This window comes from Symphalangus syndactylus, chromosome 2 (assembly GCF_028878055.3).
Source record: "Symphalangus syndactylus isolate Jambi chromosome 2, NHGRI_mSymSyn1-v2.1_pri, whole genome shotgun sequence".
Classification (NCBI taxonomy): domain Eukaryota; kingdom Metazoa; phylum Chordata; class Mammalia; order Primates; family Hylobatidae; genus Symphalangus; species Symphalangus syndactylus.
In genome coordinates, this window is record NC_072424.2 from 87404997 (window position 1) to 87427391 (window position 22395).

Below are 22395 nucleotides of genomic sequence, written 5' to 3' on the forward strand. Positions count from 1 at the left end.
ACATGTATACATATGTAACAAACCTGCACATTGTGCACATGTACCCTAGAACTTAAAGTATAATTAAAAAAAAAAAAAAGAAAAAGGGAATCCTCCCTAATTTATTTTATGAGGCCAACATCATCCTGATACCAAAGCCTGGCAGAGACACAACAAAAAAAGAGAATTTTAGACCAATATCCCTGATGAACATCGATGCAAAAATCCTCAATAAAATACTGGCAAGCCGAATCCAGCAGCACATCAAAAAGCTTATCCACCACGATCAAGTTGGCTTCATCCCTGGGATGCAAGGCTGGCTCAACATATGCAAATCAATAAATGTAATCCATCATATAAACAGAACCAAAGACAAAAACCACATGGTTATCTCAATAGATGCAGAAAAGGCCTTGAAGAAAATTCAACAGTGCTTCATGCTAAAAACTCTCAGTAAACTAGGTATTGATGGGACGTATCTAAAAATAGTAAGAGCTATTTATGACAAACCCACAGCCAATATCATACTGAATGGGCAAAAACTGGAAGCATTCCCTTTGAAAACTGGCACAAGACAGGGATGCCCTCTCTCACCACTCCTATTCAACATAGTGTTGGAAGTTCTGGCCAGGGCAATCAGGCAAGAGAAAGAAATAAAGGATATTCAACTAGGAAAAGAGGAAGTCAAATTGTCCCTGTTTGCAAATGACATGATTGTATATTCAGAAAACCCCATCATCTCAGCCCAAAATCTCCTTAAACTGATAAGCAACTTCAGCACAGTCTAAGGATACAAAATCAATGTATAAAAATCACAAGCATTCTTATACACCAATAGCAGACAAACAGAGAACCAAATCATGAGTGAACTCCCATTCACAATTGCTTCAAAGAGAATAAAATACCTAGGAATCCAACTTACAAGGGATGTGAAGGACCTCTTCAAGGAGAACTACAAACCACTGCTCAACGAAATAAAAGAGGACACAAATAAATGGAAGAACATTCCATGCTCATGGATAGGAAGTATCAATATTGTGAAAATGGCAATACTGCCCAAAGTAATTTTTAGATTCAATGCCATCCCCATCAAGCTACCAAGGACTTTCTTCACAGAATTGGAAAAACTACTTTATAGTTCATATGGAACCAAAAAAGTGCCCGCCCACATTACCAAGACAATCCTAAGCAAAAAGAACAAAGTGGGAGGCATCAAGCTACCTGACTTCAAACTATACTACAAGGCTACAGTAACCAAAACAGCATGGTACTGGTACCAAAACAGATATATAGACCAAAGGAACAAAACAGAGCCCCCGGAAATAATACCACACATCTACAACCATCTGATCATTGACAAACCTGACAAAAACAAGAAACGGGGAAAGGATTCCCTATTTAACAAATGGTGCTGGGAAAACTGGCTAGCCATATGTAGAAAGCTGAAACTGGATCCATTCCTTACATCTTATACAAAAATTAATTTAAGATGGATTAAAGACTTAAATGTTAGACCTAAAACCATAAAAACCCTAGAAGAAAACCTAGGCAATACCATTCAGGACATAGACATGGGCAAGGACTTCATGACTAAAATACCAAAAGCAATGGCAACAAAAGCCAAAATAGACAAATGGGATCTAATTAAACTAAGGAGCTTCTGCACAGCAAAAGAAACTAGCAACAGAGTGAACAGGCAACCTACAGAATGGGAGAAAATTTTTGCAATCTACCCATCTGACAAAAGGCTAATATCCAGAATCCACAAAGAACTTAAATTTACAAGAAAAAATCAAACAACTACATCAAAAAGTGGGCAAAGGATATGAACAGACACTTCTCAAAAGAAGACATTTATGCAGCCAACAGACACATGAAAAAATGCTCATCATCACTGGCCATCAGAGAAATGCAAATCAAAACCACAATGAGATACCATGTCACACCAGTTAGAATGGCAATCATTAAAAAGTCAGGAAACAACAGGTGCTGGAGAGGATGTGGAGAAATAGGAATGCTTTTACACTGTTGGTGGGACTGTAAACTAGTTCAACCATTGTGGAAGACAGTGTGGCGATTCCTCAAGGATCTAGAACTAGAAATACCATTTGACCCAGCCATCCCATTACTGGGCATATACCCAAAGGTTTATAAATCATGCTGCTGTAAAGACACATGCACATGTATGTTTATTGTGGCACTATTCATGATAGCAAAGACTTGGAGCCAACCCAAATGTCCATCAATGATAGACTGGATTAAGAAAATGTGGCACATATACACCATGGGATACTATGCAGCCATTAAAAAGGATGAGCTCATGTGCTTTGTAGGGACATGAATGAAGCTGGAAACCATCATTCTGAGCAAACTGTCACAAGGAGAGAAAACCAAACACCGCATGTTCTCACTCATAGGTGGGAATTGAACAATGAGAACACTTGGACACAGGGTGGGGAGCATCACACACTGGGGCCTGTCGTGGGGTGGGGGGAGGGGGGAGGGATAGTATTAGGAGATATACCTAATGTAAATGACGAGTTAACGGGTGCAGCACACCAACATGGCACATGTATACATATGTAACAAACCTGCACGTTGTGCACATGTATCCTCTTTAGAACTTAAAGTATAATAATAATAAAAAAAAGAAAAGCCATCTATAGGATACAATGTGCACTACTTGAGTGATAGGTACGCTAAAACCCCAGACTTCACCACTATGTGTGATTCATCCATGTAACCAAAACCCACTTGTACCTCTAAAACTATTGAAATAAAAAAATTTTTAAATGCATTAGGAGACAGGCAATAAGGTGGAGAAGGTAAACCAGTGACATGGAGGATAACAAGTCTCTGAAGAATCCAGAGAAAAAGTACAAAGAGATGAGAACTATCAGGAAAAAGAAGATTAACGTGGTTGAGAAACAATAGTTATCTGACCAAAAATAATAAACGATCCTGAAAAAGGAATCTGAAACAAAATAACTGAAGAAAGGCATTTTGAGCTAGACAAAGATTGTGATATGAAGACAAAAAGAGCTCAGTGAATTCCAGGGTAAATCATTCACATATCAGCAAAGTTTTAACAAATAATGGCATTGAAAAGGATCCTTTGAGCATCCCTGCAGGAAAAGAACGAAAAGAACAGAAATGAGGCAATGTCTTGACTTTTCCACGTGTAGAGGACAATGAAGGAATGTCAACATGAGGAATTCTGAAAAGAAACGGTTATGACAATGATTTAATAGCTCCTAAGTTGTTTTATATGTGTGAAAGCAATAGATTTGCATAGAAATTACAAAATATGCCATGCTGGATCCTTAAAAAGTTGCTCAAAGATGTAGACCAGATGACTAAGAGATGAATCAAAATTAAAATATCAAGAATAGGGTCATGTGGAATTTGGGAGAAATCCAAATGGAATTATCATGATCCTAGTACCACACAGCTACAGAAATCCACAGCCTGTTCTAGTGGACTGGACAAAACTGGCCACACTCATGAGCGTTCAACAATGTGGAGAAGTTATGCCTCTTTCCAAAATGCTATCTGAAGGAAGTTTATAAACAAATAATTTCCATATAAATAGTTATTATTTATTGAAAATAACTCTCTTGTAGGACTTTAAAAATGTCCGAGAGGAAACCTTTCTCTCAAGCTGAAATCTAATTGGATCACAGTCAGACAGAAACAAAACAAAGAAAACACCATTCTTAAAAAAGCTAAAAGGAAATACATTAGAATATTAAGTATCATTGCCTTTTGTTGTCAGATCAATGACGATTTCCCCCATCTTTCTATTTGTATAATTTCTGTATTGTCTATATATTTTTATCAAACCTGGATGGATGTATGATTTTGAAACACACTTCAACATCAACTATATCAGAACTATGATCACTGTCTTTAATATACATTTTTCAAATTTCTATTCAATATATTCATTAATTTTGACCTGCAGATACAGTGTACAGCTAAATCATTCTAGAGTTTTTATTTTCAGGATCAGATTTTTCTCAGGTATGCTACTGTGCTTTTTCCATGATATAAGGAATAATTAACAAAACTTTTTTTTCAGGCAGAATTTTTTTCCTATAGCAGTAGTTCTCAACTGTTAGTATGTATAAGAATCACTGGGGTGTTCATTAAAATGTAGATTCCTAAATTCCATCCTAGACTTACTGAACCAGAGCCTGCATAGAGCTCAGAGGCTTACTTTAAAATAAGAACCATAGGTGATTCTGATACAGCTGATCTACCACCTATACTATGAAAAAATAATTCTCTTTTATGTGAAACTCTAAAGTCTCAGTTAAGCATTTAAGAATTTGAGCAGATGATTCCTTATTTCTTGGGTGAAATCATGAATGTGTGCCTAGGCATTCCTGCAACCTGCATCTATGCAAAGGCAGTATGGTAGATACTGTTGGTTGGCTCTCTCAACCCCCCTCTCATCTTCTATTCCATTGGCTTCTACCATCTAGGCAAGGAAGCCAAGTCCAAATTAGATTCCCTGCAAGTAGGGGTAGACAATGATACAATATTTTGCTCAATGAAATGTAGGTGAAAGTCTCTGGGAACTATCTATTTCTTGAATGAGAAATAAAAAGTAAAAGCTTGCAAGAGGAGACATTGTGTATGGATGCAGCAGCCACCTTTGGATTGTGAGGATGGAGTCAGATACTGGAGAGAAGTACAGGAGGAAAGAAGAAGCTTGGGGCTTCGATGTCTTTTTAAGCAAACAAACCAGCCTGGGGCTCTTAGATATGCATAATACTGAATATATTTGTCAGAATGCATACCACTCAATATACTTGTCAGAATGAAACACATGCACATACGAGCTGTGAAATATGAATTGTGTAATTTTCATTAATTTCCCTTAGTCTTGCTTCTTTTATAAGCTCACAGCAGTTCCAAGCCCTTAAATGCTCCAGACTAGCATCCAGTTACAGGTATCTGAAGACCTTTTAGTTTGTAGGATGAGTTTCAGATTCAATACTAACTCTGCTTGAAAGCATTTGCAAGCCTCATTCTCACCACAGGTGGGTACCCTATGTTCCTGCTTTAAGCCCACTCTCTAGTCCTTGGAGTGGTTTTCATTGCCCATAGACTCCTTCTTCCCCTGCCCCATCCACCAAATGAGACCTCTGAGGTAGGGCTTAAAGAGTTAATGCTCTTATATTTACATTTAAAATGCTCTTATATTTGCATTTAAAAATGGCATTGCACACCATAAAGATGAACTGTAAAATTCATGTTAATAATTTAAAAATTTAATTTAATTTTTCTTTACTTAGAGCAACAAAAATGTAGCATGACAAATTGAGAGAGATACAATGGAAGAAAGGAAAAAGCATTATATTTTACTACCTTTAATGACACTTTTTTCCTGCTTTTTCAACAACATGCCCTACAAATTACATAGCCAGCTGTGCTCCTGTGTGCCAGTGCTGGGGCAGAGCAGACTCTGCTTTCCTACCACACTTGAAATTGTGGGATTTGGACTCAATGGCTGCTCTCTGGGGGCTCATCTCTCCATTCTCAGCCAGCTTCCATTTTACCAACATGTATATATACACATGCCCAAACAGACACATTAATGCACATGAGTAGAATTAAGAACTTGCCATCAGAGAAATGCAAATCAAAACCACAGTGAGATACCATCTCACACCAGTTAGAATGGCGATCATTAAAAAGTCAGGAAACAACAGGTGCTGGAGAGGATGTGGAGAAATAGGCACACTTTTACACTGTTGGTGGGACTGTCAACTAGTTCAACCATTGTGGAAGTCAGTGTGGCGATTCCTCAGGGATCTAGAACTGGAAATACCATTTTACCCAGCCATCCCATTACTGGGTATATATCCAAAGAACTATAAATCATGCTGCTATAAAGACACATGCACACTTATGTTTATTGCAGCACTATTCACAATAGCAAAGAGTTGGAACCAACCCAAATGTCCAACAACGATAGACTGGATTAAGAGAATGTGGCACATATACACCATGGAATACTATGCAGCCATAAAAAATGATGAGTTCGTGTCCTTTGTAGGGACATGGATGAAACTGGAAATCATCATTCTCAGTAAACTATCGCAAGAACAAAAAACCAAACACCGCATGTTCTCACTCATAGGTGGGAATTGAACAATGAGAACTCATGGACACAGGAAGGGGAACATCACACTCCGTGGCCTGTTGTGGGGTGGGGGGAGGGAGGAGGGACAGCATTAGGAGATATACCTAATGCTAAATGACGAGTTAATGGGTGCAGCAAAACAACCTGGCACATGGATACATATGTAACAAACCTGCACATTGTGCACATGTACCCTAAAACCTAAAGTATAATAATAAAAAATAAAAATAAAAAAATAAAATTAAAAAATAAAAGAAAAAAAAAAAGAACTTGCTATCAATAAAGTTTAACCTGCTTCAGGTTCAGTTTCAGGGACCTCAGATGCTTCAGACTCCTCAGGTAACCATGACCCTTGAGTATCGTGAGATGCCTCAGGCTCTTCGTGAACTTCCGACTTATCACCTTCAATCTCCTCTTCATCCTCATTATCAGTCTCTTCAGCCTCTAAAAAAATTTGAAGAAATAAATTATCATTTGGTTGAAGTCAACAAATATTTATTGGTTGTTGATAAGTGCTGAAGCCAAACAAAGAATATGAAATGGTCCCTGCCTTCCTAGAGTATGTAGTTTAATGGGGGAGATAGAAAAATTATCTATATATTATAGCTATTCACATGTAGTGGTAAAGGATGATAGTCATCTGCTCAGAGTGCTATGTGAGTGCCAGACTAGGGGTTTATTCAAAAATGAAATGTTTGTGGCAGTTCCAAATATCCTTACAGTAAATCTAGAAATAGCCCAATGTCCAAAGAAAGGGCTACATCAGCACCATTCAATATAGTAGCCATTAGCTACATGTGGCTATTGAGTACTTGAAATGAGGCTAGTCCAAATTGATATATACTGCAAGTATAAAGCATACAGTGAATTTTAAAGATTTAATATGAAAAACTAAATATAAAATATGTGACTTTTAGAAAATTTAAAGTTCCATGTGTGGCTTATGTTTCTAATGGGTAGCACCAGGCTAGATTATATATATAATGATTGATTTTCTTACAGCTAACTAAAAATAATAAATCATGTAGTATATTAATCAATATATTAAATGTAAATACAAAATACAAAAATTAGCTGGGTGTGGTGGCACACACCTGTAGCCCCAGCTACTCAGGAGGCTAAGGCAAGAGAATCACTCGAACCCAGGAGGTGGAGGTTGCAGTGAGCTGAGATTGTGTCACTGCACTCCAGCCTGGGTCAGGGAATGAGACTGTGGCTCAAAACAAACAAACAAACAAACAAACAACCCAGAACTAGTAGCTGGTTTAATAACTACCACAATTTTGGAACAGTGATAAACATAAAAAGATATGTAAAACTATAATGTAATATGAAAACATCTTCATTTCTTTTGGTGACAAAGTCAAGGTATTGCTAATACTATTGAGGTTTGTTGCCTATATTAATTGTGCATTGAAGGAAATAATAAATTTCAGTTAAATGTTAGTGAAAATAAATTCGGAATTATTTTCCAATTAAGTTCACACACCCCTGAATTTTACCCATAGACCCTAAGTTAAGAACTCCAGTCTTTTTTTAACGTCTGTCTTATCTTTTTAAAATTTTTTTATTCCAAAAGTTTTTGAGGAATAGGTGGTGTTTTGTTCCATGGAAAAGTTCTTTAGTGGTGATTTCTGAGGTTTTGGTACACCTATCATCTGCGCAGTGTACACTGTACCCAATGTGTTGTCTTTTATTCCTCATCTCCCTCCCACCTTCCCCGCAAGTTCCCAAAGTCTAGTATATCATTCTGATGCCTTTGTGCCCCCATAGTTTAGCTCTCACTTATAAGTGAGAACATACGATGTTTGGTTTTCCATTCCTGAGTTACCTCACTTAGAATAATGGTCTCCAACTCCATCCAGGTTGCTGCAAAAACCATTATTTCATTCCTTTTTATGGCTGAGTAGTATTCCATGGAATGAATATATATATATATATAATCTCACATGTTCTTTATCCACTCGTTGGTCGATGACATTTAGGCTGGTTCTATATTTTTTCAATTGTGAATTGTGCTGCTATAAACATGTGTGTGCAAGTGTCTTTTTCAAATAATGATTTCTTTTCCTCTGGGTAGATAACCAGTAGTGGAATTGCTGGATCAAATGGTAGTTTTATTTTTAGTTCTTTAAGGAATTGCCATAGTGTTTTCCATAGTGTTGTACTGGTTTACATTCCCACAAGCAGTGTAAAACTGTTTCCCTTTCATCACATCCATGCCAACATCTATTATTTTTTGATTTTTTAATTATGGCCATTCTTACAGGAGTAAGATGGTATGTCACTATGGTTTTGATTTGCATTTCCCTGATAATTAGTGATGTTGAGCATTTTTTCATATATTCGTTGGCCATTTGTGTATCTTCTTTTGAGAACTTTCTATTCATGTCCTTGACCCACTTTCTGATGGGATTATTTTTTTTTTCTTGCTGATTTGAGTTGCTTGTAGATTCTGGATATTAGTCCTTTGTCAGATGCATAGTTTGTGAAGATTTTCTCCCACTCTGTGGGTTGTCTGTTTACTCTGCTGATTATTTCTTTTGCTGTGCAGAAGATTTTTAGTTTAATTAAGTCACATCTATTTATCTTTTTGTTTTTGGGTTCTTGGGCATGAACTCTTTGCCTAAGCCAGTGTCTAGAATAGTTTTTTGATGTTATCTTCTAGAATTTTTATGGTTTCAGGTCTTAGATTTAAGTCCTTGATCCATCTTCAGTTGATTTCTGTATAAGGTGAGAGACAAAGATCCAGCTTCATTCTTCATTGTGGCTTGCCAATTATCCCAGCACCATTTGTTGAATAGGGTGTTCTTTCTCCATTTTATGTTTTGTTTGTTTGTTTGCTTTTTTCTTTGTTGAAGATCAGTTGGCTGTAAATATTTGACTTTATTTCTGGGTTCTCTATTCTGTTCCGTTGGTCTATGTGCCTATTTTTATACCAGTACCATGCTGTTTTGGTAACTATATCCTTGAAGTATAGTTTGAAGTTGGATAATGTGATGCCTATAGATTTGTTCTTTTTGCTTAGTCTTCTTTGGCTATGTGGGCTCTTTTTGTGTTCCATTTGAATTTTAGGATTTTTTTTCTAGTTCTGTGAAGAATAATGATGGCGTTTTGATGGGAATTGCATTGGATTTGTAGATTGCTTTTGGCAGTATGGTTATTTTCACACGCTCATGGATTCTACCCATCCATGAGTATGGGATGTGTTTTCATTTGTTTGTGCCATTCATGATTTCTTTCAGCAGTGTTTTGTCATTTTCCTTGTAGAGATCTTTCACCTCCTTGGTTAGGTGTGTATATATATATATATACTTTTTTTTTTTTTTGCAGCTGTTATAAAAGGGGTTGAGTTCTTGATTTGATTCTCAGCTTGGTCACTGTTGTTATATAGCAGTGCTACTAATTTGTGTACATTAATTTTGTATCCCAAAACTTTACTGAGTTCATTTATCAGATCTAGGAGCTTTTTCGGATGAGTATTTAGAATTTTCTAGGTATATGATCATATCATCAATGAACAGCAACAGTTTGACTTCCTCTTTACCGATTTAAATGCTCTTTATTTCTTTCTTTTGTCTGATTGTTCCAGCTAGGACTTCCAGTACAATGTTGAATAGCAGTGGTGAAAGTGGGCATCCTTGACTTGTTCTAGTTCTCAGTGGGAATGCTTTTAGCTTTTCCCCTTTCAGTATAATGTTGGCTGTGGGTTTGTCATATATTTCTTTTTTTTTTTTTTTTGAGACAGAATCTCACTCTGTCACCTAGGCTGGAGTGCAGTGGCATGATCTTGGCTCACTGCAACCTCCACCTCCTGGGTTCAAGCGATTCTCCTGCCTCAGCTTTCTGAGTAGCTGGGACTACAGGCACCCGCCACCACGCCCAGCTAACTTTTTGTATTTTTAGTAGAGACGGGGTTTCACCGTGTTAGCCAGGATAGTCTCAATCTCCTAACCTCGTGATCGGCCCGCCTCGGCCTCCCAAAGTGCTGGGATTGCAAGAGTGAGCCACTGTGCCAGGCCATAGATGGCTTTTATTACCTTGAGGTGTGTTCCTTTTATGCCATTTTGCTGAGGGTTTTAATCATAAAGGGGTGCTGGATTTTGTCAAATGCTTTTTCTGCATCTATTGAGATGATCATAGATTTTTGTTTTTACTTCTGTTTACATGGTGTATCACATTTATTGACTTGTGTATGTTAAACCATTCCTGCATCCCTGGTATGAAACACATTTGATCATGGTATATTATCTTTTTGACATGCTATTGAATTCAGTTAGTATTTTGTTGATGATTTTTGCATCTATGTTTATCAGGGATATTGGTCTGGTTCCTTTTTTTTTTTGGTCAGATTATTTATTTATTACCTAGCCCATCCATTTTGATACAACTCACAAAAATACTACAGTGCAAAAAAAGAGAATGATAATTGAGAAAATTCAGGATATAAGGAAAACGTGAAGGAGAAAAATGAAGCTATGACAGCCATTAAAACTGAGAATCAAAAATTAATACTGCAGCCACATCTCTGATGCTTTGCATTACTAAGATTGCACCAAAACTTCAAAAATCATGAAGCTTATTAAATCACATTGCTCTTCCTTTAATTTTAACAAGAATTAAAAATTCTTATTAATAATATATTTAAGAGCAAACATGTTTTTATTCTTGAATAAATAATGTAAAATAATTATCATATCTTTATTATAGTCTTTTAAATATTTTAAATATGAGTAATATGGTATCAAGGTAGTACCTGTGTATAATAAATACCTCTGGAGGCTGATAGTAGAGAACACAACTGTAGGGAAAGCCTGACCATTAACTTTTGTTCTAAATAGTGAGGGTAGGGGCATGAGTAGATTTATATTTTGGTGACTGTGAGGAAGATGAATCCAAGGGGTAAGACCAGTTAGACAGTGACAGTAATACCCCAGATTAGAAATGATAAGGACATGGGGCAAAGAACAAATACAAAAGGAAAGTGGGGGCAAGTTCAAGAAATATTTAGGGGGGAAATCAATGATTTAATGGACATAACAACTGTCTTCGTTTTGCAAATTGTATCCAGGCCAACTTCCCAACGTGTAGACTCCATACAATTTCTAAAATATTTTGTCATGAGATATATCACACATGCAAAGGGTTTAGAGTATGTATATGCACAACTTAAAGAATAACAGTAACACGAACAACCTTGCTTCTCTACCTTGCTTCAACTTAAGAAAGGGAATATTATGAGAAACTTAGAAGCCCCTGGTGGCCCCTCACCAATCAGAGCTGCCTTTTTTCTTCTAGAGCTAACCACTATGCTGAAACTTGTATTAAGCATTCTTTTGCTGTTCCTTAGGGTTTTACCATTTGTATTATATATAAAAAAGGTATCTCTAAACAACATATCGCTTAATTTTGCCTTTCACACCTTTTGTCTGCTTTTGTATATGGTTCCTTTTTGTTTAATGTCCTTTCCTGGTTTTGGTATTAGAGTGATCCTGGCTTCATAGAATGACTTAGGGAGGATTCCCTCTCTCTCTATCTTTTGGAATAGTTTCAGTAAGATTGGTACCAATTCTTTGAATGCCTGATATAAATCAGCTGTGAATCCATCTGGTCCTGGACATTTTCTTGTTGGAAATTTTTAAATTACTGTTTTCAATCCTGGTACTTGTTATTGGTCTGTTCGGAGCTTCTATTTCTTCCTGATTTAATCTAGAAGGGTTGTTTACTTCCAGGAATGTATCCATCTCCTCTAGATTTTCTAGTTTATGTGTATAAAGGTGTTCACAGTAGCCTTGAATGATCTTTTGTGTTTCTGTGGTATTGGCTGTAATATCTCCTTCCTTCCTTCCTTCCTTCCTTCCTTCCTTCCTTCCTTCCTTCCTTCCTTTCTTTCTTCCTCTTTCTTCCCTTTCTTTTTCTTCCTTTTCTTTTTCTCTTTCTCTTTCTTTCTTTTTCTTCCTTTCTTTCTTTTTTTTTTTTCTTTTTAGATAGCCTGTTGCCCAGGCTGGAGTGCAGTGACACGATCTCAGCTCACTGCAACCTCTGCCTCCCAGGTTCAAGCAATTCTCCTGCCTCAGCCTCCCAAGTAGCTGGGAATACAGGTGCGCACCACCGCGTCTGGCTAATGTTTTAAAAATTTTTAGTAGAAACAGGGTTTCACCATGTTAGACAGGCTGGTCTTCAACTCCTGACCTCAGGTGATCCACCCACCTCAGCCTCCCAAAGTGCTGGGATTACAGGCGTAAGCCACCATGCCCAGCTAATTTTTGTATTTTTAGTAGAGATGGGGTTTCACCATGTTGGCCAGGCTGGTCTCGGACTCCTGACCTCAAGTGATCCACCCTCCTCAGCCTCCCAAAGTGCTGGGATTACAGGCACGAGCCACCACACCTGGCCTCCTGTTTCATTTCTAATTGAGCTTATTTGAATCTTCTCTCTTCTTTTTTTGGTTAATCTCACTAACGAGCTATCAATTTTGCTTATCTTTTCAAAGAACCAGCTTTTTATTTCATTTATCTTTATTTATTTTTTTGTTTCAATTTTATTTAGTTCTGCTCTGATCTTCATTATTTCTTTTCTTCTGTTTTGGGGATCTTGGGTTCAGGTTTCGGTTGTTCTTGTTTCTGCTGGGTTTGGGTTGCTCTTGCTTCTCTAGTTCCTTGGGGTGTGACCTTAGATTGTCTAGTTGTGCTCTTTCAGACTTTTTGATGTAAGCATTTAATACTATGAACTTTCCTCTTTGGACCACTTTTGCTGTATCCCAGAAGTTTTGAAAAGTTATGTCACTGTTATTGTTCAGTTCAAATAATTTTTAAATTTCCTTCTTGATTTAATTGTTGGCCGAAAGAACATTCAGGAGCAGGTTGTCTAATTTCCATGTATTTGTATAGTTTCGAGTGTTCCTTTTGGAGTTTATTTCCAATTTTATTCCACTGTGGTCTGAGAGAGTACTTGGTATAATTTTGATTTTCTTAAATTTGCTGAGACCTGTTTTGTGGCCTATTATATCATCTATCTTGGAGGATATTCCATGTGCTGATGAATAGAATGTATATTCTGCAGTTGTTGGGTAGAATGTTCTGTAATTATCTTTTAAATCTATTTGTTCTAGGGTATAGTTTATGTCCACTGAAAAACTCCAAGCTTAAAAGAAACTGTTGTTCATGTCCTTTGTAGGGACATGGATGAAATTGGAAATCATCATTCTCAGTAAACTATCGCAAGGACAAAAAACCAAACACCGCATGTTCTCACTCATTGGTGGGAATTGAACAATGAGAACACGTGGACACAGGAAGGGGAACATCACACTCCGGAGACTGTTGTGGGGTGCGGGGAGTGGGGAGGGATAGCATTAGGAGATATACCTAATGCTAAATGACGAGTTAATGGGTGCAGCACACCAACATGGCACATGGATACATATGTAACAAACCTGCACATTGTGCACATGTACCCTAAAACTTAAAGTATAATAATAATAAAAAATAAAAATAAAATAAAAAAAAGAAACTGTTAGAGTGAGTTATATAATGAAGACGGGAGTTTTTTTTGTTTTTTTTTTACAGGTTCTAGGGAATCTGTATTTTATTTTTATTTTTTATTTGTTTATATTATTATTATTATACTTTAAGTTTTAGGGTACATGTGCACAATGTGCAGGTTTGTTACGTATGTATACATGTGCCGTGTTGGTGTACTGCACCCATTAACTCGTCATTTAGCATTAGGTATATCTCCTAATGCTATCCCTCCCCTCTCCTCCCACCCCACAACAGTCCCCAGTGTGTGATGTTCCCCTTCCTGTGTCCATGTGTTCTCATTGTTCAATTCCCACCTATGAGTGAGAACATGCGGTGTTTGGTTTTTTGTCCTTGCGACAGTTTGCCGAGAATGATGATTTCCAGTTTCATCCATGTCCCTACAAAGGACATGAACTCATCATTTTTTATGGCTGCATAGTATTCCATGGTGCGTATGTGCCACGTTTTCTTAATCCAGTCTATCATTGTTGGACATGTGGGATGGTTCCAAGTCTTTGCTATTGTGAATAGTGCCGCAACAAACATACGTGTGCATGTGTCTTTACAGCAGCATGATTTATAGTCCTTTGGGTATATACCCAGTAATGGGATGGCTGAGTCAAATGGTATTTCTACTTCTAGATCCCTGAGGAATCGCCACACTGACTTCCACAATGGTTGAACTAGTTGACAGTCCCACCAACAGTGTAAAGGTATTCCTATTTCTCCACATCCTCTCCAGCACCTGTTGTTTCCTGACTTTTTAATGATCGCCATTCTAACTGGTGTGAGATGGTATCTCACTGAGGTTTTGATTTGCATTTCTCTGATGGCCAGTGATGAGCATTTTTTCATGTGTTTTTTGGCTGCATAAATGTCTTCTTTTGAGAAGTGTCTGTTCATATCCTTCGTCCATTTTTTGATGGGGTTGTTTTTTTCTTGTAAATTTGTTTGAGTTCATTGTAGATTCTGGATATTAGCCCTTTGTCAGATGAGTAGGTTGGGAAAATTTTCTCTCATTTTGTAGGTTGTCTGTTCACTCTGATGGTAGTTTCTTTTGCTGTGCAGAAGCTCTTTAGTTTAATTAGATCTCATTTGTCAATTTTGGCTTTTGTTGCCATTGCTTTTGGTGTTTTAGACATGAAGTCCTTGCCCATGCCTATGTCCTGAATGGTATTGCCTAGGTTTTCTTCTAGGGTTTTTATGGTTTTAGGTCTAACATGTAAGTCTTTAATCCAGAAGATGGGATTTTAATCATAAAGAGAGTAAGTGGGTAATAAGAGATTTGCTGTCTTCTCAACTCTTGTAGGATGGTTCTAACAGAAGTAATTCCAACAGCTGTGTGTCACCTGTGTCAAGAGCAACCATTTAAAGACAGCTGTGTGTGCTATTCTGCTGTGTATCACTTGTAGAGGGTGTATGAGTAGGTATCTGTGTCAAGAGTCGTTTTCCTATTAATCCATTACTTCAGTGACAATAGTATTTAGTATACGAACTGGAACAGTTTAAGAATAAAAGGTACTATGAAGACTTCAAGAACATAGGCATAAACCTGGGCTCTCATGGACAAATTGGTAAATGTGATCACCCTGTCTATAATTCACTTGAAATACTGCAATTGCTTGCAGTAACAATACCATGACACATCATCAATCATAGCAATCTGTGCTTGCCTTTTGCCTTCACTTTCATAACCTCCAGTAGCCTTCGATTTTCTTCTTCGAGTCTCAATTCCTCTTCTGTGGCTTTTCTGAAATGAAAAGGTTCAAATTTAATTATCTTTGGAAATTCAGACTTCTCACACTGTTACAGGATTAAATGCTTATGGTGTTAAAAATAAAGATTAGATCTTATTATACTTACTTTACAATGTATAAGTTTAAATTACTTATGTTGAGACTAGTTACTTTTCAGTGTTTTCTTCTGGGGGAGAAAAACTGGAATGTTATACTTTGAAAAACTTTGTCTATTAATTAGGAAACCTGTCAAAAATAAGAAAGGATTACCTAACTGTATGTTGAAAAGGCAAATGGAAGGATTTGTAGCATTTTTCCTCTGATTTAATGGTAAATGTTCACAATATAATGTTAAGTAAGAAAAGTCGAATATAAAACTGTATGTATAATATAATTTTAATTTGGTATTTAGAATGCATATAAATGAGGATTAAAAGTCTAGGAGAAAACCAATCAAATGGTCAACATGGATGATGGCATATAAGAGTTTTAAGTTTTCTTTAACTTTTTGCATTAAAATTTTTTCTATATTGAATAAGCAGAACATTTGTAAATTTATCTTTCTAATAAGAAAAAAAACCCTAATTATTTTATTTTTAATACAGTAGTGATGAAATTTAAAAAGACCTGGAATATGGAAACTTAAAAACCTACAGGGAATCTGTTTTTCATTAGGATTGAAGCACCAAACCTGCCTTAACGATGGTAAAGAAAGGTGGACGGAAAGTTAGTAAAATGCTGGAGAAAGGCAACATTTATTAAAAATTAAAATGTTTGATCTAGAAATTCTATATCTAGGAATTTAGCCCTCAGAAAGAGGAATACTACTGCACAAAGAAACATACAAAAGAATGTTGACTGAATCTTTAAAAAATTTTAACAAAAAATTATATCAGGTATTCATCAGTTAAGGAAGAGCCCATTCATGTCAGCAGCATACACTGGGGGCACAGCTTTCCTCAGACCTGTTATTTTCTCATACTCCACATTCTTTGCATCCATTTTCCCTTCTTTTGAAAGCTAGTTACACATAAGACATTACTACACCTCTTCTCCCAGCAGGTCGGCTTCCTGTTAATGGAGGACATTCTCTCACTGCATTCCAAATCCTGTGTTCCTGCTGGAAGTCTTGGCATAATTCAAGTTCTCTTTGCTCATGACTCAGCCCTCTGAGGCTACTGAGTGTTGTTTCTGAACTCCTTTCCCATTTTGTCTGTGTGTGAACGGGCAGTTGTTCTGCAGGCATACCTTGCCTTATTGTGCTTTGCTTCATTGCACTTTACAGATATCGTGTTTGTTTTTTTGTTTGTTTGGTTTTGTTTTGTTTTGTTTTACAAGTTGAGGGTTTGTGGCAACCCTGCATTGAGCAACTCTATTTCAAACTTCCTCATTATTATTATTTATCAGTGATCTGTGATCAATGGTCTTTGATGTTACTATTATCATTGTTTGGGGCGCCATGAACCATGTCTATATAAGACGGTGAACTTAATTGATAGATGTTGTGGGTGTTGTGACTGCTCCACTGACTGGCTGATCCCTTGACTCTCTCCCTCTCCTCAGGTCTCCCTATTCTCTAAGAAACGATAATATTGAAATGAGACCAATTAATAACCCTACAATGGCCTCTAAGTTTTTAAGTGAAAAAAAGAGCCCCACATTTGTCACTTTAAATCAAAAGCTAGAAATGGCTAAGCTTAGTGAGGAAGGTATATTGAAGGCTGAGATAGTCCAAAAGCTATGCCTCTTGTGCAAATAGTTAGCCAAGTTGTGAATGCCAAAGAAATGTTCTTCAAGGAAATTAAAAGTGCTACTCCAGTGAATACACTAATGATACAAAAGTAGAACAGCCTTACTATTGATATGGAGAAAGTTTTTGAGTGGTCTGATTGGAAGATCAAACCAGCCACAACATTCCCTTAAGCCAAAGCCTAATCAGGAGCAAGGCCCTAATTCGCTTCAATGCTGTGATGGCTGAGAGAGGCAAGGAACCTGGAGAAGAAAAGTTTGAAGCTGGCCGGGCGCGGTGGCTCACGCTTGTAATCCCAGCACTTTGGGAGGCCGAGGCGGGCGGATCACGAGGTCAGGAGATCGAGACCACGGTGAAACACCGTCTCTACTAAAAATACAAAAAATTAGCCGGGCGTGGTGGCGGGCGCCTGTAGTCCCAGCTACTCGGAGAGGCTGAGGCAGGAGAATGGCGTGAACCCGGGAGGCGGAGCTTGCAGTGAGCCGAGATTGCACCACTGCACTCCAGCCTGGGCGACAGAGCGAGACTCTGTCTCAAAAAAAAAAAAAAAAAAAAAAAAAAGAAAAGTTTGAAGCTAGCAAAAGTTGGTTCATGAGGCTTAAGGAAAGAAGCCATCTCTGTAACATCAAAGTGCAGTGCCAGGCGAAGCAGGCAAGTGCTGATGTAGGAGCTGCAATAAGTTATTTAGAAGACCTAGCTAAGACCATAGATAAAGGTGGCTACACTAAACAACAGATTTTTCAATGTCAACAAAACGTGCTTCTATTGGAAGAAGATGCCATTTAGGACTTTCAGAGCTAGAGAGGAGAAGTCAATGCCTGGCTTCAAAGCTTTAAGGGACAGGCTGACACTCTTATTAAGGGCTTGTGCAGCTGGTGAAGCTAATGCCCATTTCCCAGTCCAAAAATCCTAGGCCCCCTAATTAACTATGCTAAATCTACTCTGCCTGTGCTCTACAAATAGAACAAAGCCTAGATGACAGTACATCTGTTTACAGCATGCTTTACTGAGTATTTTATCTGCTGTTGAGATCTACTGCTTAGAAAAAAAGATTAATTTCAAAATATTACTGCTCATTGACAATGCACATAGTCACCCAAGAGCTCTGATGAAGACACACAAGGAGAATGAATGTTTTCATGCCTGCTAATGCAACATCCATACTGCAGCCCATGGATCAAAGAGTAATTTTGACTTTTAAGTCTAATTATTAAGAAACACATTTCATAAGACTACAGCTGCCATAGATAGTGATTCCTCTAATAGATCTGGGCAAAGTAAATTGAAAACCTTCTGGAAAGGATTTACCTTTGCAGAAGCCATTAAGAACATTCATGATTTGTGGGAGGAGGTCAAAATATCCACATTAACAGGAATTTAGAAGAAGGTGATTCCAACCCTCATGGATTACTTTAATAAGTTCAGGACTGTAATGAAGGAAGTAACTGCAGATGTAGTGAAAATAGCAAGATAATTAGAATTAGAAGTGAAGCCTAAATTGCTGCAATCTCATGATCAAACTTGAACAGATGAAGAGTTCTTCTCATGGATGAGAAAAGAAATTGGTTTCTTGAGATGGAATCTATTCTTGGTGAAGATGCTGTGAACACTGTTGAAATTACAACAAAAAATTTAGAATACTACATAAACTTGGTTGATAAAGTAGTGGTGGGTTTGAGAGGATTGACTCCAATTTTGAAAGAAGTTCTACTGTGGGTAAAATGCTATCAAACAACATTACGTACTACAGAAAAATATTTTGGGAAAGAAAGAGTAATAAATAAATGCAACAAACTTCATCATTGTCCTAGTTTAAGAAATTTCCATAGCCACCCCAACCTTTGGCAACCACTGCCCTTATCGGTCAGCAGCCATCAACACTGAGGCAAAACCTTCCACCAGCAAAATGATTGACTCACTGAAGGCTCAGATGATCATCACCACGTTCTTTTAAAGCATTTTAAAATTAAGGTATATACATTTTTAGACATAATGCTATTGCACACTTAATAGATGACAATATTGTGTAAACATAACTTTTATATGCACTGGGAAGCAAAAAAACTCATGTGACTTGCTTTACTGTGGTGGCCTGGAACCAAACCTGCAATATCTCCTAGCTATGCCTGTACCTCAGATGGGGCTCTTTGTGACATCTTTCTTATCCAAGTCCTGGATCAAGTATGTTGCTGCTGAGAATCTAAGACCTGAACAGAACAAGGAAGAGTTTTGCTGCCAGTTCTTAGAAATTTCTGTAACCCACTTGGATAGAAGATCCAATGACTAACAATATGACAGAAGTTATCTTGCCATTTGACTAGCACATTTGGAAACTGATGCTGGAAAAGTTGTAAAATTCAGCATGTCTTTGGATATTTGATCAAGATCCAGTTCTTAATCCTGTTAAGTTCCTCTCTTTTCTAACCAACCTGTAAGGCCTTTAAGTGAGTGTCTGACAGTTTTTTAAAAACCATCTTAAATTTTATTTTCTGAAGTATAAAGGAAAAAAGTTTGTTTTGAAAAACTCATGTTGAATTTTAAAAATCAGCATATAAAACCATAGAAAAGCCTGCTTCAATCTGGGCAGGTGACATTAAGGAGTTTATAAAGACTTAAAAATTTAGAATCAAAAGAAGTAAAGATTGATTATAAAAATAACTTAGAGAATTCCATATGGTAAAAGAGGTGAAGGTAGAATTGAGAGAAAGTGGAGAAGGTATCTTTTCCTTTCTAAAAAAAGTTAAAGGTATACACATTTTTAATATATTTAAAATGCAGCAGATCTCCAGTCTAGAAATCACATCGACTTTGTTTTACTCTTTCTTATGTTGAGATCTCCATCTGTTCTCAAAGATTGGACTATTTCTCACACACTGGAAAAAGATTAAGTAATTCCTTAATTATCAACAGATTATAGCTGATCTGTAGATTGAGTATAGCTGATTGTAGCTAATTAGTAGATTTGTAAGAAAAGTTTTCAAAGCTAAAAGGGAATATAAGTTTGTAATTATTGTCTGAATTAAAGTACTGTTTGGTCAATATATCACATAATAATTTTACTAACTAATTTAACTAAATCATACATATGTTTATGTTAAATTTCTAAAGGAGTGACTAGCTTAAATGAATAATGAACACTAAAAAATAAAATCCTCTGACACACATATCAGTTAAACTGCTCTCTACCTCTGTAATTACCCACCTCCCAGCTTCTTCATTTCTAGGGTTTAAAGAGCTCTCCTAAGCCTCAGCTCAAATAGCTAATATTTGAAAGGGAAAAGGAAATAGCATTTAAGAAAGCCATAGGTGCCATCATCAATAGTAGGAAGTTCCATGGATTTACACAGAAAAATTTAATTCTTAAATATCTAGGCCTTTATTACTTTGAATAGTAGAAATCCCAGTGGACAAATTAAAATGTAAAGTATTTAAAGAGAATTTTTTAGTAAGGAAGAACAATTAGCAAACTAAGTCATTGTTTCTTTTAATATTTTATTCTTCAATCTGAAGGACTTACAGTTTATTAAAGTTTAGTATTGACCCCTGCCATGAACAGATAACTGTGTGGTCACATTTTTAAAAGTCATTATTATACCCAGATTAGAGAATAAGCCCTCAATGTTAAACCTGTCAAACATAAATAATTAGCCTTGTCTTTCCATGTGTAGAACTTAGTCAGGCTTTCGATTTTAGTCATGTCGCATGAGTATTATATATTTTCATTTGCTTCCCATCATATTATTTCTTCAATTTGTAAATACTAGTTAACAAAATTAAGTCACAGATAAATATCATAACAATATATATATATCTTACCCATGCTTATTTTTTTAATAGTGTCTTTTAAGAGCAGATGCTTGATTTAGAATAAGTTTGATATGGGCTGTGAAAACATCCACAACTGTGTGCTTTAGAGATTCTGGAAGTATTTGTGAAATCGCTGCTTTTCTTAAAATTAACTAGAATCAGATCAAGTTAATAAATTATCATTTCAATATTAAATATATTCCATAATTGCAAGAAGATATTTAACTGCTATAACAGATACATTAATCTGTTTTATCATTCTAGGCAGATTTTACCTGGCTGCTTCTTCCTCTTTTTTTTTCTTTTGTAGTTCTTCTAATAATCTTTCTAAAATCTTAGAGTCAATTTCAGATTTATTCTGTAAATATATTCTATTAAATAAACATTTTCCTGAAATACAGATAAAGAGACTAATATTACTTTTGTAGCTTATAAAATACAGTGAGATGTATTTTGAAGATTAACACAAACATTATTTCTGCCTATATCTAAATATATTTTCCTTTAAGCATGTATCTAAATAGAGCCCAGATCCTTTAAAATATTAATAGGCCATCTTAAATTCTTTTTAAAAAGGTATGTATGAATACAGTATAAATAAGTAAAACATGAAAAGAGGTAGTATATTTTATTTTTCCCCTGGAAATTCCCATTTTGAATATCTTACTTTAAGAGGCAAACAGAATAATTAAAATTTGGCTCTGCTAAATTTATGTACCTCATTTTTCCTACTTGAGGTGAAGAGGAACTAACATTTAATCTTTGCCCTCTGCCTTATATGTTATTCATTTAGAAGTTATAGCTTCTAATTGTGTGTGTGAGTGCTAAACTGTAAGCTTTAAAGAACAATTACAACGGCCAGCTAGAACATTCAACCATCCGGCACTTATTCCTGGCCACCTTCTCAGTACATGGAAGCCTCATTTTGTGTACCTCTAGTTCCTGCAGGGATTGCTGGGGTGGGTATTTCTATCTAGGAAGAGTGGAGAGTTGTCCGTTCTATATTTAACCAAAACTATCAATAATAAAAACTTCACTTTCAAATTTACATAATAAATATTTACCAACCATTGTTTTCTGTATCTGATAAATAGATGACCAAATCAGGTATAATTCCTTTCTTGATTAAGACCATCCACAATTCTTTTACAATAGGGCAGTTGTCCACAATCCAGCCTCCATATTTTGGGGCACCAGGAAACCTATCCTTGTTTTCTTCCATTACCTGTGAAAAATTGTACACTGATATTACTATCATAGCTTGACAAGTCAAGGATGCTACCTTGATATGTAATTTTTGTGGATCTGAAGTATCTTTTGAGTTCTTTCACAAGGAAAAAAAGGGTGACAATTTTTAAAGATAAACTTAATTTTAAAGCAATAAAATCGTAAGTTTAAAAAGTTAACAATGGAGGCTGGGCGCAGTGGTGCATGCCTGTAGTATCA

General features: G+C 36.4%; 1 protein-coding gene across 2 annotated transcripts in view; it reads right to left on the bottom strand.

Moving 5' to 3' along the window:
- Window positions 1-22395, bottom strand: part of AK9 (adenylate kinase 9) — a 229600-nt gene that overhangs the window by 84392 nt on the left and 122813 nt on the right. For both annotated transcript variants that reach the window (XM_055261102.2, XM_063631005.1), the window contains exons 18-21: window positions 22018-22174; window positions 21225-21339; window positions 15330-15406; window positions 6425-6577 (exon numbers count right to left, since the gene is read on the bottom strand). In XM_055261102.2, the coding sequence (XP_055117077.2) occupies window positions 6425-6577; window positions 15330-15406; window positions 21225-21339; window positions 22018-22174 (502 nt within the window). The remainder of the gene's footprint in view (window positions 1-6424; window positions 6578-15329; window positions 15407-21224; window positions 21340-22017; window positions 22175-22395) is intronic.